Source organism: Brassica napus, chromosome C3, assembly GCF_020379485.1.
Source record: "Brassica napus cultivar Da-Ae chromosome C3, Da-Ae, whole genome shotgun sequence".
NCBI lineage: Eukaryota > Viridiplantae > Streptophyta > Magnoliopsida > Brassicales > Brassicaceae > Brassica > Brassica napus.
In genome coordinates this window covers 53,798,360-53,812,686 of record NC_063446.1, presented here as the reverse complement: position 1 = coordinate 53,812,686, position 14,327 = coordinate 53,798,360, and the positions used below count along the sequence as shown (strand labels likewise).

The 14,327-nt window shown below is 35.2% G+C and overlaps 3 protein-coding genes across 3 annotated transcripts; all 3 read left to right on the top strand.

The window, feature by feature from the left end:
* Nucleotides 1-4,911: 4,911 nt before the first annotated feature.
* On the top strand, nucleotides 4,912-7,218 carry LOC106352725 (E3 ubiquitin-protein ligase AIRP2). Its single transcript, XM_013792361.3, has 5 exons — nucleotides 4,912-5,400; nucleotides 6,045-6,195; nucleotides 6,276-6,342; nucleotides 6,429-6,663; nucleotides 6,741-7,218. The coding sequence occupies exons 1-5, from the start codon at nucleotides 5,333-5,335 to the stop codon at nucleotides 6,955-6,957; spliced, it is 738 nt and encodes a 245-aa protein (XP_013647815.1). The 5' UTR covers nucleotides 4,912-5,332; the 3' UTR covers nucleotides 6,958-7,218.
* A 1,098-nt stretch (nucleotides 7,219-8,316) lies between these two features.
* Nucleotides 8,317-9,784, top strand: LOC106352726 (zinc finger CCCH domain-containing protein 42-like). The gene is made up of 4 exons (XM_013792362.3): nucleotides 8,317-8,616; nucleotides 8,703-8,812; nucleotides 8,910-9,097; nucleotides 9,203-9,784. The coding sequence occupies exons 1-4, from the start codon at nucleotides 8,444-8,446 to the stop codon at nucleotides 9,632-9,634; spliced, it is 903 nt and encodes a 300-aa protein (XP_013647816.2). The 5' UTR covers nucleotides 8,317-8,443; the 3' UTR covers nucleotides 9,635-9,784.
* Nucleotides 9,785-9,971: 187 nt separating this feature from the next.
* Nucleotides 9,972-14,223, top strand: LOC106352727 (putative receptor-like protein kinase At3g47110). The gene is made up of 2 exons (XM_013792363.3): nucleotides 9,972-13,293; nucleotides 13,363-14,223. Exons 1-2 carry the CDS (start codon nucleotides 10,575-10,577, stop codon nucleotides 13,722-13,724), a joined length of 3,081 nt encoding a protein of 1,026 aa, XP_013647817.1. The 5' UTR covers nucleotides 9,972-10,574; the 3' UTR covers nucleotides 13,725-14,223.
* Nucleotides 14,224-14,327: the final 104 nt, after the last annotated feature.

Here is a 14,327-nt window from a genome sequence, read left to right as displayed (position 1 = left end):
ACCAATTTTGTATATTTGTTTCATATTTAATTCATATACTACTTCTATTTTAATATAATATAGGCTGTAACTATAAAATTTATAAAAAATAACATAGTATTCTTTACTTTTGCTTTATAATAAAATTTTAATGGGCATTAATTTACAATAATATTATATTACTAATTGCAAAATTAATTAATATATGTTTTATAAAAAATATTTCAAACTTGTAATAGGATTTTGTTAGATTTTGTTTCTCAAAATATTTTGTTACAACTAAACTAAACTTAAAATTTATAGTCAATATTGATTTATTATTAATATTCTGATTGATTATTAAGATTGTCTAGAAATTTTATATATTTAATTGATTAATGTAAATAATCAATTATGTCATTAATTAAAAAAACCTTTTCTATGATAGTCATTTTTAATTTTTTTTTTCAAAATATTTTCCAATTATTGCATGATTGAAACAAATATTGCCCTAATTCTGGAACTAATTTAATACACGATTAAAAAAATGTATTACGTGATTGAGAAAAATAAGGTACTATGCGATTAATATATATTCTTAACATTCAATTATGGCATTTATTCCCTTAGTATAAAACTTTTCAAAAATCGTAAGGGTTTTCAATTAGCATTACTTGCGTGGCAATGCATGATATTCATAATATTTCAAATTGGGAATGTTTTGAGCTAAATATGACACTAATTCGGAATATGTACGTACTCATTAATCTTATACGATTTTGGTAATAGAAATTTTTAAGTGGAAACCGAATCATATAGTCTTTTTTTTCATCGACATTGATTGATTTGCTGACCAATATATCTGTTTATTTTCTATAATATTCCAATGAATCTGCTGTGAATTTGAATTACGAAAATAATTATGGCAAGTTTTGGGAATTAGTGTTAATTTGAATTTCGCAAATAAAGATGGCGATTAGCAATCATTATTTACCCTATACACACGACAATCATATATAAATACAAGGCCTTCTAGCTGCATGTCTTCACCACCGTCTCCTTCTCAAAACATCCTTATCACAAACATTTTTGCAAGCACAACACTCATGGCGGACTTTAACTCCGTTGCCGATTTGATTATTATTTTTTCAGTCTTTACTATTAAATATAGCTTGAAACAGCTTAAGTGTGTGGCATATGGAATTGAAGCTAACAAGTTTAATGATTTCTGGATTTCTACCAATGCTAATCCGCTGGTTTGTGTATTAAGCTTATGGGGAATTGAATGGGGTGAAGGTTTCTTTCACTTAATATGAAAATAACAACTTTGTTATATGTTATTGTTGCGTGACTAAGAAAATATATGTGTTACTTTTTTTAGGGGGCTTCACATTTCTTACATACACAAAAGGATCTCAAATGCTTTTCGATGATGACTTGCCAGAAATTCAGGAATTCATATCAAGGTGCTCAATTTGTTTCCTTTTTTTTTACCTTAGGAGTTTGTCTTATCATAATGCTATTATAATTATTTGTATAAAAACTTTGAGTTCTTTTTTAAATTCATTTATTACAAACACAAAAGGATCTCAAATGCTTTTCGATGATGACCTGCCAGAAATTTAGGATTTCATATCGAGGTGCTCAATTTGTTTCTTTTTTTTTACCTTAGGAGTTTTTCTTATCATAATGCTATTATAATTATTTGTATAAAACCTTGAGTTCTTTTTTAATTCAGTTTTATATTTATATCATTCCAGAATGCCACAGGTGGCATTAGGCATGGACATAATATACGTAACCCGAAATCTGAACCGAATCCAAACCAAAAAACCGATATGTATCCGGTCCGAAATGTAAAAAATATCCGAATGAGTCTTGTAAGGTGGTACAAAACATATCTGAACCCGAAGTGTTATTAACCGAATCCGAACGGGTAACCCGAAAAACAGAAAAAAACCAAAAAATCCGAAAAAACGATCCGAATGTCCAAAATAATATACAATATAATTATATGAAACATGAATATATATTTAAAATATTCAATTTCATATTTATTTTGATATGTTATCTAACTATAAGTATTTAAAATTTAAATAACTACCTTAAATACTTAATTATATATAAATAAATATATATTTCTTATGTTTTACTTTTAAATTTTAGATTTATTTCGGGTATATCCGAACCGATCCGATATAACCCGAATCCGAATGATATATGATTATTTTATGGGTTCTATGATGTGATACAAAACCGATCTGAATCCGATGCGTTATATCCGAACCCGACCTGTACTTGCAAATTTACTAGAATGGGACATAAGAAGTGTTGTAAAAGAGAACCGGAATTCGAAAAACCCGACCCGAATGCCAACGGGTATCCGAATGCCCATGTCTAGGTGGCATGATCGTAAGTTCTATTAGAAGCCCTCATTTACGATTGGATGCAATCCCAAAAATTTTCCCAAAATTTTACTTTCTCCATTTATTTTAAGTAGGTCTACTTTCTTCATTTATTATATTTAAAATAATAAAATTGGTTTGGTACGTACACACTTCCTATTGATTACACCGTTGCAATGTAGGAGAATATTGTATGAAATCATGTACCTTTAAAACCTTTAATATATCATTCGTGAAAAACAATTCATATTTAACTACAAACGATAATTAATATTTATAAGAAAATTAATTATTTAATATCAAGTAAAAAATATATGAAATCATTTTCTGCGTAAATTTAGGTAATAATATGATTAGAATATTCTAAGTATCAGTATGATTTACAATTAATGCGCTTTCGTATTGCCATTTTTTTTCGACAATATTTAATCGACCCATTTATTAGTTGTGTGTTATTTAAACTATCCTTAAGTAGCACCATTACGATTTTACTAAGATCATCTCTGAAAGACACTCTATAACTTTAAATATGAAGTTTTTTTGCTCTCTAAAAAAAAATTTTAGAACTTCAAATTTGAAGTTTTGAGGAGTGAAGTTCTATATTTGAAGTTTCACTTCTCAAAACTTAATATTTGAAGTTTCATATTTTTAATTGGATTTTGGTCCCTACAATTACACACCACATTTATAATTCTTAAATATTTTCTCGTTCAAAAAAAAAATTTCTCGTTTATTGTATTAATCCTAAAAAATTTCATATCTCATAAAATTTTCAATTTTTTTTTTTATAAAATTAAGTTTTACACATAAAATTAAACACAACTTTAAAATAAGATTTAAAATATTTTAAAACTAGATTTAGACAACAACAATACAAAAGAAACTTAACAACAAAAAAACTTTTCAAAAATTACATGAAGACATAACTATTACACAAAATTAAATATTAAAACACTAGTAGTCATGTAAATTTGATCCAGAACCTGCAAAATCTCCAAAATATTGGCCAAACAAATTTTGTGTAACTGAATATGGTTTTTATTTTGATGTTTATTTGTACAATTCTTTTTTATCAGATCGAATGTATTCACTGAGTTTTAATATGATTGATAGAAGTTAAATCTTTTAGCAATATTTATTTTCCTCTTTTACTTTCTTGTTCAGATCTAATTTATTTACAAATTTAAAATCACATGATTTCAACAATTTTTAGTTTTTGATCTACAAATTAAAAATAAAGAGAGTCATTTATACTTAAAAATATACTAGTTGATCATATATGTATCATGAAAGTAGTTTTATGGAATAATATGGTATTTTTCTTAAAATTTAATATTAATTATGTTATTTCTATTTAAAATTTGTATTTTAATATAACATTTTATTAGTCAATACTGTTGTAATATTTTTATATATGTGCTTAGTTATTTACAAAACTTCTATGAATTTAAATTAATTATGAAAAATATAAAGACCATAAGATAAAATATAAATAGTTTTGAAGTTAAGTCTGAAGTTTTACTTTTGGAGAAAAACACTTTTAAACTTCAAATATAGAGTTTTGGAAACTTCAAAATTGAGTGTTTTTTTTTGGAGACGATCTAAAAATCATAAATCTATTTTTAATTTATTTTATTTTTTTATATTTTGTTTCTTTCATATTTTATTAGTCTATTGCTTATGTTTTGTTTTAACTTATACTTATAATTTATTTATGAAAACAATAATTCTATTGCCAATGTTTCGTTTTATCATTACTTCATCATTTATTTTATATAAGTTTTTACTTACTTTTAGAGATTCACTTCCACGAACTATATTTCGAGTTAACAAAACAAATACACAAGTTTTTTTTTTTGAAAAAATAAAACTTAATTTATATAGACATACACAATTTCGGTTAAACCCCTTATTATATAAAATGTAATATTTTTTTTCTATGACATACCTTTCTAATACCTATATATTTAAAGTGATAAACTATTTAAATCTCTTCATTCTGTGCACGGATTATCAAAACGCAGAGAATGTTATAATGTCACAGTGTTATGGTGAAAATGTACCAAAACATAAAAATTAGTGTAATCTAATGGAATTACGAACTTTACAAGATATCTTGCTGAAATAATTAATAGCAAAATTTTATATTATTTTGTATGTACTAATCTGTTTCTTTTTTCGAGGTTTCAAGTCCCGGAGAGATCGATTTATTAAACAATTATGTAGACTATGGGAGAAAAACTTACAATGGATCTTCAACATGGTGCAAGTAAATCTGGTTAGACGTGGATCTTCATAGGACGGTTCATGTGATGCAGTTAGGCGTAGGTCTTCATAAGGCAGTTAGTATTGTCGATTGTCGAATCGTATATGTAATCTTTCTCATATCATAATTGTAATATCATAATAAATTAACTTAAAAAAAAAAAATGTTTCCTTGTCTTTACCCAATCGGTTTGGTAGTAATGGCGATGCAATTATTTATTGTTGTATAAACTACGAGTGGTATTGACTTTTCATAATTAAATGGATAACAAACGATATTTTAAGCCTTAAATCAATCAGCAGATATTTAGCCTTATCCTTCCACGTGTCAAAACGCCATTGCATTACACTCAAAACGTATAGGCACGCCAAAAACAGAGGATCATACCCGTAATTAAAAAGATTAGATTTTTTTGTCTCTCACTATCATAGCCGAACGAGGGCAAAACAGACAATATCCAAACCCACTCCGCGTCTTTTCTTGATAAAGCGTCTTCGAGAATCGAAACCGAAAGCACAAAAGAGGGTTATCTAGAATTACAAATTTACCAAAAAACCCATCTTCCTTCTCTCACCTCTGAAAGTATCGATCATCGAATTGGGGTGGAAATATCTTCTCTTCTAAAAAAGGAAAAAGCATCAAACTTTCCTTTGCTTCTGATCTTAGCCTTCCTCTTCTTCTTCTCGCTGGAAATTGACGTTCTATGGCAAGAGTATCGTTCAAGGATTCTCTGAAAGCTCTCGAAGCTGATATCCAACACGCTAACACTGTGTAAGCCCTCTTAATTTCTATGCTTTCGTTATCCAAAGTTTTGATTTTTTTTTCTCTTTCTGATTGCTGTAAAAATCTTATCTTTATCATGCTGAGCTTTCAGGTTTTGTTTCTTTGATTTTTTTTTGTCTAGGACCACAATTTTTTTTGTCTGAAATTATTCTTCTGTGTTCGTACAGAGGAGTTCGGAGATGGTACGGCTTGTTTTGTAGTCGAATTAGTGTTTAATCTGGTCCCAAACAGTAAAGGTATAATAAGAACTAACGAGAAGTTAACAACCCATGTCAGTGATGTAATTCAACGAAATTGGATAATGAAGTCATTCTTTTTGGGAGTCTTGTCTAAAAACAATACGAGTGTTGACCCTCGAAGTTGGACAAAGTCTTTGGCTTTTGATGTTCTCATTTGATTCTGATGCTAGTCTAACTGAGCTAAAAATTTCTCTCCTCGTCTGAGCTGAAAATGTGTTTGAGTTGTTTTAGTGTGTTGCTATGATAAAGCTGCTATGTCTTCTATTTGGTTACATCTGACTGATGTTTGAGCCGATCAATACTTGAGTTAAGAAGTTTGTTACGCGTGTGCTTTTCATCAAGTCAGGTTTGTTATGTTATAATGTCGCTGTTTTTTTCTGAATAAATAAACAGAGCTTTGGATTATCCTCGGGAGAAGGATGGAGCTCGTGTTCAGATGAGGCTATCTTACAACCCGGCAGCTCAGTTTTTACTCTTTCTCGTCCAATGGACTGATTGCCACCTTGCCGGTGCACTCGGTTTGCTCAGAGTTCTCATTTACATGGTACATTCTTTACCATGTCTCTCTTCCTCTCATTCTTTCTTTAGATTGATTGTTTGATTAAATCCTTTCAACTGCATCAGACCTATGCGGATGGGAAGACAACAATGTCGGTTTACGAGAGAAAAACCAGTATTAAAGATTTCTATGGTAATGTTTATTCAAGTGTTTTTGTGTAACAAGTTAGTTTGATATCCCTTGATGATGCTTATGGGTTTTCCCTTATTGTGAAACAGCTGTGATATTTCCCTCGCTGTTGCAATTAGAAAGAGGTATCACAGACATCGATGACCGCAAACAGAAAGAGGTATGCAAAGTACGGTACAGAAACAAAGAGGAGATCGAAAGAGTAAAGCTCTCCGAGATTGACATGGAGAGAGACGAAGAGTGCGGTATATGTATGGAGATGAACAGCATGGTTGTTCTGCCCAATTGTACACATTCTTTATGCATCAAGTGTTACCGTGACTGGTAAGGAGGCCATTCTTTATTGAGTGAGTTTCTTCTCGGCATGGTTCAATCATTATAACAAGATGTTTTTGTTGCAGGCATGGGAGGTCAGAGTCGTGCCCTTTCTGCAGGGACAGTCTGAAGAGAGTAAACTCAGGAGACTTGTGGATGTTGATGGAGAGATCAGATACGGTCAGCCTCCATACGGTGGAGAGGGAGAATAAAAAGAGGCTGTTTGTGTACATAGAGAAGCTACCTCTAGTGGTTCCAGATCAAGTGTTTGCTTCTTCTCCTTACGATTGCCATGTCAAGTGAATAATAAGAAGAGGAAGAAGAGCTTTTATATAAAAGCCAAAACCGGTTCTGGTAAACTGTATATGAATGTATATAATGTTTTAGAGTAGTAGTAAGTAAGTAATAATATATATATATATATAGTAACCATTCTCTTGGGGAAGTCCATATCTACTTGCTTTTCTGTTTTTTTTTTAAATGTGCATTTGGCTTTTGGTTTCCCAGACTGTGTTATTGCTGTTGTGTACATTCATCATGACTCTAAACCTTTTCTTTGTGGAATGGCGCTTTCAATCACACAACTAATCCACGCTCTGTTATCTTCTCTGGGAGTTATATTTGTAATTAATTGATCCGGTTTAGCTTGACCATCAGCTACAACACGTACATGATTTGAAAAGCGAGAAAAAGAAAGAAGGATGAGACAGAACACACACACATCTACTAAGAAGATATTGGTCCCAACCAAACGAGAACACGACCCAATAAACTTACCAGCTAATTTCAAAATACATTTGAAAAGGGTATGATAATCCATATATAAAGAAAAAGTCAGTCCTAAACTAACTTCAAAAGTTTATAAGAACATGAAGCTTTCATAAAGATCTGAAACAGTCATACAAAAGTTCCCTTGGTTTGAATGGTAACCAAAGGAACGAAAAAGAACACTAAATTCCTTAAGATTCTTTAAGAAAATTACCATTCATGAGGAATAATTTTTCCTCTTTGTTCTTTTTTTTTTGTAGAGAATTATAATGCAAATTATTCCTTGTCAATTTTGATAATGAATCATTATTCCTCATTATTTCCAAAATTTTATATTCATTCCTAATGTTCCCACGATGGTTACACCCGTTAACTTCTTCAATTGTGACATTTCTCATGCTTTTCTTCTCTAAGTTGTAATAGAAAAGCCGAAAGGGACTACCAGACAGTTTGGTTGGAACCAGACAAGAAAATGCATCAATGACAGGAAAATGTATTCAGGCAAATGAAACGTAGGCAAAGACCATATTCCTGTTTCTCAGCATCTTCCACAACCCACAATCTAAAACGAACCTGGTCACTAGGATTCTCAACCACTCCAACTTTCCCACCGTAGTTGATCAAAGTTTTAACCCCACATATTCTTAAAACCCATTGGTAGAACTCTCAGCTAGGCACTTTGATCATGTTGAAAATTTTCATGTCTAACAACAAAACTCATAATAATAGAATTGTCCGGATCTGTCCTGGAGGCAGCGTAGTACAAGGTTCCGTTCAGGTATGAGGCGGCCTGTGTGTAACGCACATAACATGTCTCCAACGCATGCAACCTTGTGCTCCTGCCTAACTTAAATTTAACCTATTGGAATTTGGGAATGTTCCTTCCTTTATAGATAAAAAAGAATTGGGGGCCCAGGCCGGGTCAGTTGATTATAAACCCGACCCGCTCAGGTAATCCCTCTTTTCCAACTAACTCTCTCTCGTTCGGTTGTTAGGGTTTGTTTCTCTCCGTGAAGGGAGGATGAATCCATTGACGCAGATAAAGTGGACACAGGCTATAAACGCCAAGGAATCAGATCTAGGGATCTCTGAGGAGGCCTCGTGGCACTCCAAGTACAAAAACTCCGCCTATATCTACGCCGGCGGATTAGCCTTCGACCTCACCGAGGGTGATCTCCTCGCCGTCTTCGCACAGTAAGTGCTTCCTATAGACCTGATTCAGTAGTATTATCTTCGTAGGTTTTGGTTTTGATGAGTTTGTATTTCTTCGGGATTTGTAGATATGGTGAAGTCGTTGATGTCAATCTTATCAGAGACAAGGGCACTGGAAAATCAAAGGGTTTTGCTTTTCTTGCTTATGAAGATCAAAGAAGTACCATTCTCGCTGTTGGTTCGTTTTTTTTTTAAAAAACTCAATCTTTAATTAATTCTCTTTCTTGTTGTACACTGGTTCTAATTGTGCTTACATTCTGATTTTCAAATTGCAGATAATCTGAATGGAGCTCAGGTCTTGGGGAGGACCATCAAGGTGGACCATTGTAGCAAATACACTAAGCGAGAGGAGGAAGACGAAGAGACGCGACAGCAGAACAGAGAGGCACGTGGTGTGTGCAGAGCTTTTCAGAGAGGAGACTGTACTCGTGGTGATTCTTGCAAGTTTTCCCACGACGAGAAAGTAAGTTGACATTCACCCTCAGATATATATGCTTTTGATTCTTTGATATAAAAGAACATTCTTGTTATTCACATTTGTTTTCTTTCACTCTTTTGTTATGGACAGAGAGCTGCAAATACTGGTTGGGGTCATGAAGAGGATAGAAGCGCCAAGTGGGATCATAACAAGTTTAATGGTCCCAAGAAGGGTGGTGGCCATCGAGGAGACTTCAAACCTGATGCGGATGAGAAGAATTACAGAGGAAAGGGTCATGGAGAAAGAGACAGAGTGGAAAGGGAGCCAAGGTCTAGAGATTCTTATGATAGGAGGGAACAAAAGAGATCAGGACGTCTTGATGATTCGCAATATACAAGACACGATGCTGAAAATGATTATGCAAGGGAGGACAAGAGATCCAGAACACATGGTATGGAGAAATCGAAGGAAAGATCTAGAAGGGATTATAACGACAGGGAAGGAGAAGGTTCAAGTCGGCAATCGGACTCATCATCGAGGAAAGATAGTGATTATTCAAGCAGGGATGCTCGCCGTCGCTAAAGGGATAGATAATGAGATGTGTTGTTCTTTACAAGAGAGTTGGTTATATAAAACTGCTTTGTCCTTTTACCCTCATTCTATGTTTGGTGTGACACCCGAGACTTGTTGATTACTTAACTGTTTGGAATGAATGAAGTCGTTTATGGTTCACTTGCACTTTGCTATCTTATATATACCATTGTTGTTAGTGGCTTTAGTGACCTGTGTTTACAGACTCGGGTCTTCCACATGGGCGAATGACTCTGGCTTGCCGTACATATGGATTTATGCAACTCTTGATGGTCCTGTCATTAACCAAATTAGAGAGGTAAATCGCTTTATTCGTTCTAATTCTTATTGATTTAGTCTACAAACAACATTGTATGAACTATTATGAAATATGATTAATGTATCAGATAGTGATATTTATTGTTTTCTTCGGCTTGGTGTGATTAAGATTTCTTTGAATAAACTGTAATTATGCTGTTGATTTTTATTGTCTTTACTGAAAACAATAGAAGCAAGTTGGTGAATAGCAAAATCATTGATGTGATGTTCATTGGTAAGAACTTGACAAAAATTCGTCGGCTATATTTTATAAGGCTGGTCGTTTTTACTAGTGTTAATTAATCGAGTTTTCTCTTGTAAAGTATATATGTGATCAGAGCCTGACAGTTGACTTTGACGAAATGAAGTAGTTAACCAATTAGCCCGAGAAAAAGTCATAGCTCTATTTTACTTTGAGGGTCAAAGCCAATGAGCGTTGAGAAAAATCCGCCTACCCATGGCCCATGGTGTATGTAGAATATCCTCACTCTATCTGCCAGTTTCTGAAAGCTATTTATGCTATATATATTCCTCATAATTGCATAGGGATCCATATGCTAATGCTTTTTCTTTGCTTATAATCTCAGTTAACAATCATCCTGGTTCTGAAAGGAGAAAATCTTTTATACTCCCCATGGGTTTTACATTTAAGGTCATGAGGCTGATTCTTGTTTCTGCTTTCCTTGTCATTGTGCCATTCGAAGATTTAGATATGCTCTGTGCTCAAACAATCAGATTGACGGAGGAGACTGATAAACAAGCATTGCTAGAGTTCAAGGCACATGTTTCAGAAACAAATAGAGTCGTGTTAGACTCGTGGAACGACTCCCTGCCTCTATGTATGTGGACTGGAGTCAAGTGCGGCTCCAAACACAGAAGAGTAACCGGTGTGGACCTGGGAGGACTGAAGCTAACAGGTGTAGTCTCTCCCTTTATCGGTAACCTCTCATTTCTAAGATCACTGAATCTTGCAGACAACTTTTTCAGTGGTGCCATCCCTTTTGAGGTTGGAAACTTGTTCAGGCTTCAATATTTAAACATGAGCAATAATTTTCTTGGAGGGGCTCTCCCTGTTGTTCTTTCTAACTGTTCTAGCCTCTCGTCCCTTGATCTATCATCAAATCATTTTGAACAAGGCGTGCCTGCAGAGTTCGGTTCCCTGTCTAAGCTTGTCCTTCTGTCTCTTGGTAGAAACAATCTAACAGGGAAGTTCCCTGCCTCATTGGGAAACCTGACATCACTCCAGATGCTCGACATCATATATAACCAAATGGATGGAGAGATCCCAGGGAGCATAGCCAGACTGAAACAGATTGTGTTCTTCCGAATAGCATTGAACACGTTTACAGGTGTGTTCCCTCTTCCAATTTACAACATGTCCTCTCTAGTATTCCTGTCTATCACCGGCAACAGTTTCGCCGGCTCCCTTAGACCTGACTTTGGTTCTCTTCTCCCTAACCTTCAAATACTATACATGGGGATAAATAATTTCACTGGTTCTATTCCGGAGTCACTTTCCAATATTTCAAATCTTCAACAGCTTGACATTCCATCTAACCACCTCACCGGAAAGATACCATTGAGTTTTGGGAGACTTCGGAATTTATTAAGGCTAGGCCTTAATAACAACTCTCTGGGAAGCTACTCTTCTGGTGATCTTGATTTTCTTGGTGCAATGGCTAACTGCACTCGGTTGCAGTACTTGAATGTTGGTATGAACAAACTGGGCGGGCAGCTGCCTATGTCCATCGCCAATCTCTCCACCCAGTTAACCGAGCTCTCCCTTGGCATTAATTTCATATCTGGAAGTATTCCTCATGGCATTGCGAATCTCGTACGCCTGCAAGCGTTAGACATGGGAGAAAATCTGCTGACAGGCAAACTTCCTCCCTCGTTCGGAGAACTTTCTGAATTGAGAAAAGTCTTGCTCTATTCAAATCAACTGTCTGGAGAGATACCATCTTCCTTGGGCAATATCACTTGGCTAACGTACCTCTATCTGATAAACAACACTTTTGAAGGAAGCATCCCTTCAAGTCTTGGACGCTGCAGCTACCTTCTAGACCTGAACCTGGGGACTAATAAGTTGAATGGCAGCATACCCCATGAGCTTATGGAACTACCGTCTCTCATCATCTTAAATGTCTCTTTTAACTCTTTGGTTGGCCCTTTGAGAGAAGACGTTGGAAACCTTAAGTTTCTGCTTGGTCTAGACGTTTCGTACAACAAACTGTCAGGACAGATTCCAAGCTCCTTGGGGAATTGTCTCTCACTAGAATATCTTTGGCTGCAAGGTAATTCATTTGTTGGTTCCATTCCAGATATGACAAGGTTGACTGGCCTCAGGTTCCTAGATCTGTCTAAGAACAATCTCTCTGGCACGATACCTGAATATTTGGCAAACTTTTCGAAGCTACAGAATCTGAATCTCTCTACGAACAACTTCGAAGGAGCTGTGCCAACAGAAGGAATATTTGGTAATACCAGTGCAATGTCGATCGTTGGCAACATAAACCTCTGTGGAGGCATCCCATCATTACTGCTTGAGCCGTGCTCTGTAGAATTACCAGGAAAGCATTCGTCGTCAGTCAAAAAGATAATCGCCATTTGTGTCAGTTCAGGTATAGCATCTCTTTTGCTGTTGTCTCTGTCTGTGTTTTATATATGCCGGTACAAACAGAGGATGAAGAACGTCAGGGGTAACAACAATGAGAATGATCGGTCTCTATCCCCCTTGAAGTCGGTCTATGAAAAGATAAGTTACGATGAGCTTTACAAGATAACCGGTGGCTTCTCTTCCAGCAATTTGATTGGGTCAGGTAACTTTGGGGCAGTGTATAAAGGATTTCTTGGGTCCAAGAACAAGATCGTTGCCATAAAAGTTTTGAATCTCAGCAAACGTGGAGCTGCAAAGAGCTTCATGGCAGAATGTGAAGCATTAGGAGGTGTGAGGCATCGCAACCTTGTGAAGTTGGTTACTGTCTGTTCGAGTGTGGATTCTGAAGGAAATGGTTTCAGAGCTTTAGTTTATGAGTTCATGGCTAATGGAAACTTGGACATGTGGCTGCACCCGGAAGAATCTGACGGTCCATCGAGAAGAACCCTGACCCTTTTGGAAAGACTCAACATTGCTATAGATGTTGCTTCGGCTCTGGTTTATCTTCATACTTATTGTCACTTTCCAATAGCCCACTGTGATCTTAAGCCAAGCAATATTCTTCTAGATGAAGATTTAACTGCTCATGTAAGTGACTTTGGTTTGGCCCGACTCCTCCTGAAATTCGATCGTGAATCGTTTCATACGAAGTTCAGCTCGGCGGCTGTTCGTGGGACCATCGGATATGCTGCACCAGGTATGTTTATACATAAGATTAAACCTTGATATCATTTGATCTCATTGTAGTTAATTATTGAACTTGTAGAATATGGAATGGGAGGTCATCCATCGATAGTGGGAGATGTGTACAGCTTTGGGATCCTCCTGTTGGAAATGTTCACAGGAAAAAGGCCCACCAATGAGTTATTCGTGGACGGTTTAACTCTCCATGGCTTTACCAAATCAGCAATATTGCAGGAACGAAGAGCAGTAGATATCACAGACCAATCTATTCTCTGTGGGGCAGATGATCCGGTTCTTGGAGTCGAAATGGTGGAATGCTTGTCCCAGCTTGTGTATCAGGTGGGAGTCAGGTGTTCAGAAGAATCACCGGTGAACCGGATATCGATGGCTGAGGCCTTAAGAAAGCTGGTCTCTGTCAGAGACACGTTAAGACCCTTTAGGTGATAAAGGCGTCTATCTTTTCACCCGAGTTGTAGTGCAAGAGATTGTGAAAAGGCGAAAAGATATAGGTATGCTTATACAGCAATATAATTATGTTAAAAAACATTTCACTGCACACAAATAAGTATATACATCTATATATATGTAATATGTAATATTTGTTCAATACATATACATTTGTCTTGTTTGTCTGAATGCCATCCTAGGAGCTGTTTCTGTCAAAGTTCTGATACTTTTATGTGAAAATGTGAGGCATTACGGGTAGAAACCTTGTCAAACTAGATGACTATTGTTTTGAGGTTTAACGTTGGAGGTGATACGTATATTAGTTTATGTCTAACTTCCTAATTATTGTGATCTCGCCCCAAAAACCAACGATGGCCCTGTTCGTTTGTACATCTGAAAGATGCATCCAGATGGTCCATCCAGATGTCTTATCAGATTCTCCATCTGGGTGTTGTTCGTTTCTTCATTTCGTCCATGCATCTGAATGCAACTATGTTCGTTTGCTTTTCATTTTTTAACTTCCATCTACATCCATGTGGACTTGTTAATAAAATGATTAAAATATAATTTCTTACGTTTCGGCAGAAAAATAGAATTTTT

Coding starts and splice junctions, on each gene's coding strand:
- LOC106352727 (XM_013792363.3), top strand. CDS start 10,575: ATGGGTTTTACATTTAAGGTCATGAGGCTGATTCTTGTTTCTGCTTTC. Junction 13,294..13,362: donor CATCGGATATGCTGCACCAG/GTATGTTTATAC, acceptor TTGAACTTGTAG/AATATGGAATGGGAGGTCAT.
- LOC106352725 (XM_013792361.3), top strand. CDS start 5,333: ATGGCAAGAGTATCGTTCAAGGATTCTCTGAAAGCTCTCGAAGCTGAT. Junction 5,401..6,044: donor ATCCAACACGCTAACACTGT/GTAAGCCCTCTT, acceptor ATAAATAAACAG/AGCTTTGGATTATCCTCGGG. Junction 6,664..6,740: donor ATCAAGTGTTACCGTGACTG/GTAAGGAGGCCA, acceptor TTTTTGTTGCAG/GCATGGGAGGTCAGAGTCGT.
- LOC106352726 (XM_013792362.3), top strand. CDS start 8,444: ATGAATCCATTGACGCAGATAAAGTGGACACAGGCTATAAACGCCAAG. Junction 8,813..8,909: donor AAGTACCATTCTCGCTGTTG/GTTCGTTTTTTT, acceptor TTCAAATTGCAG/ATAATCTGAATGGAGCTCAG. Junction 9,098..9,202: donor AGTTTTCCCACGACGAGAAA/GTAAGTTGACAT, acceptor TGTTATGGACAG/AGAGCTGCAAATACTGGTTG.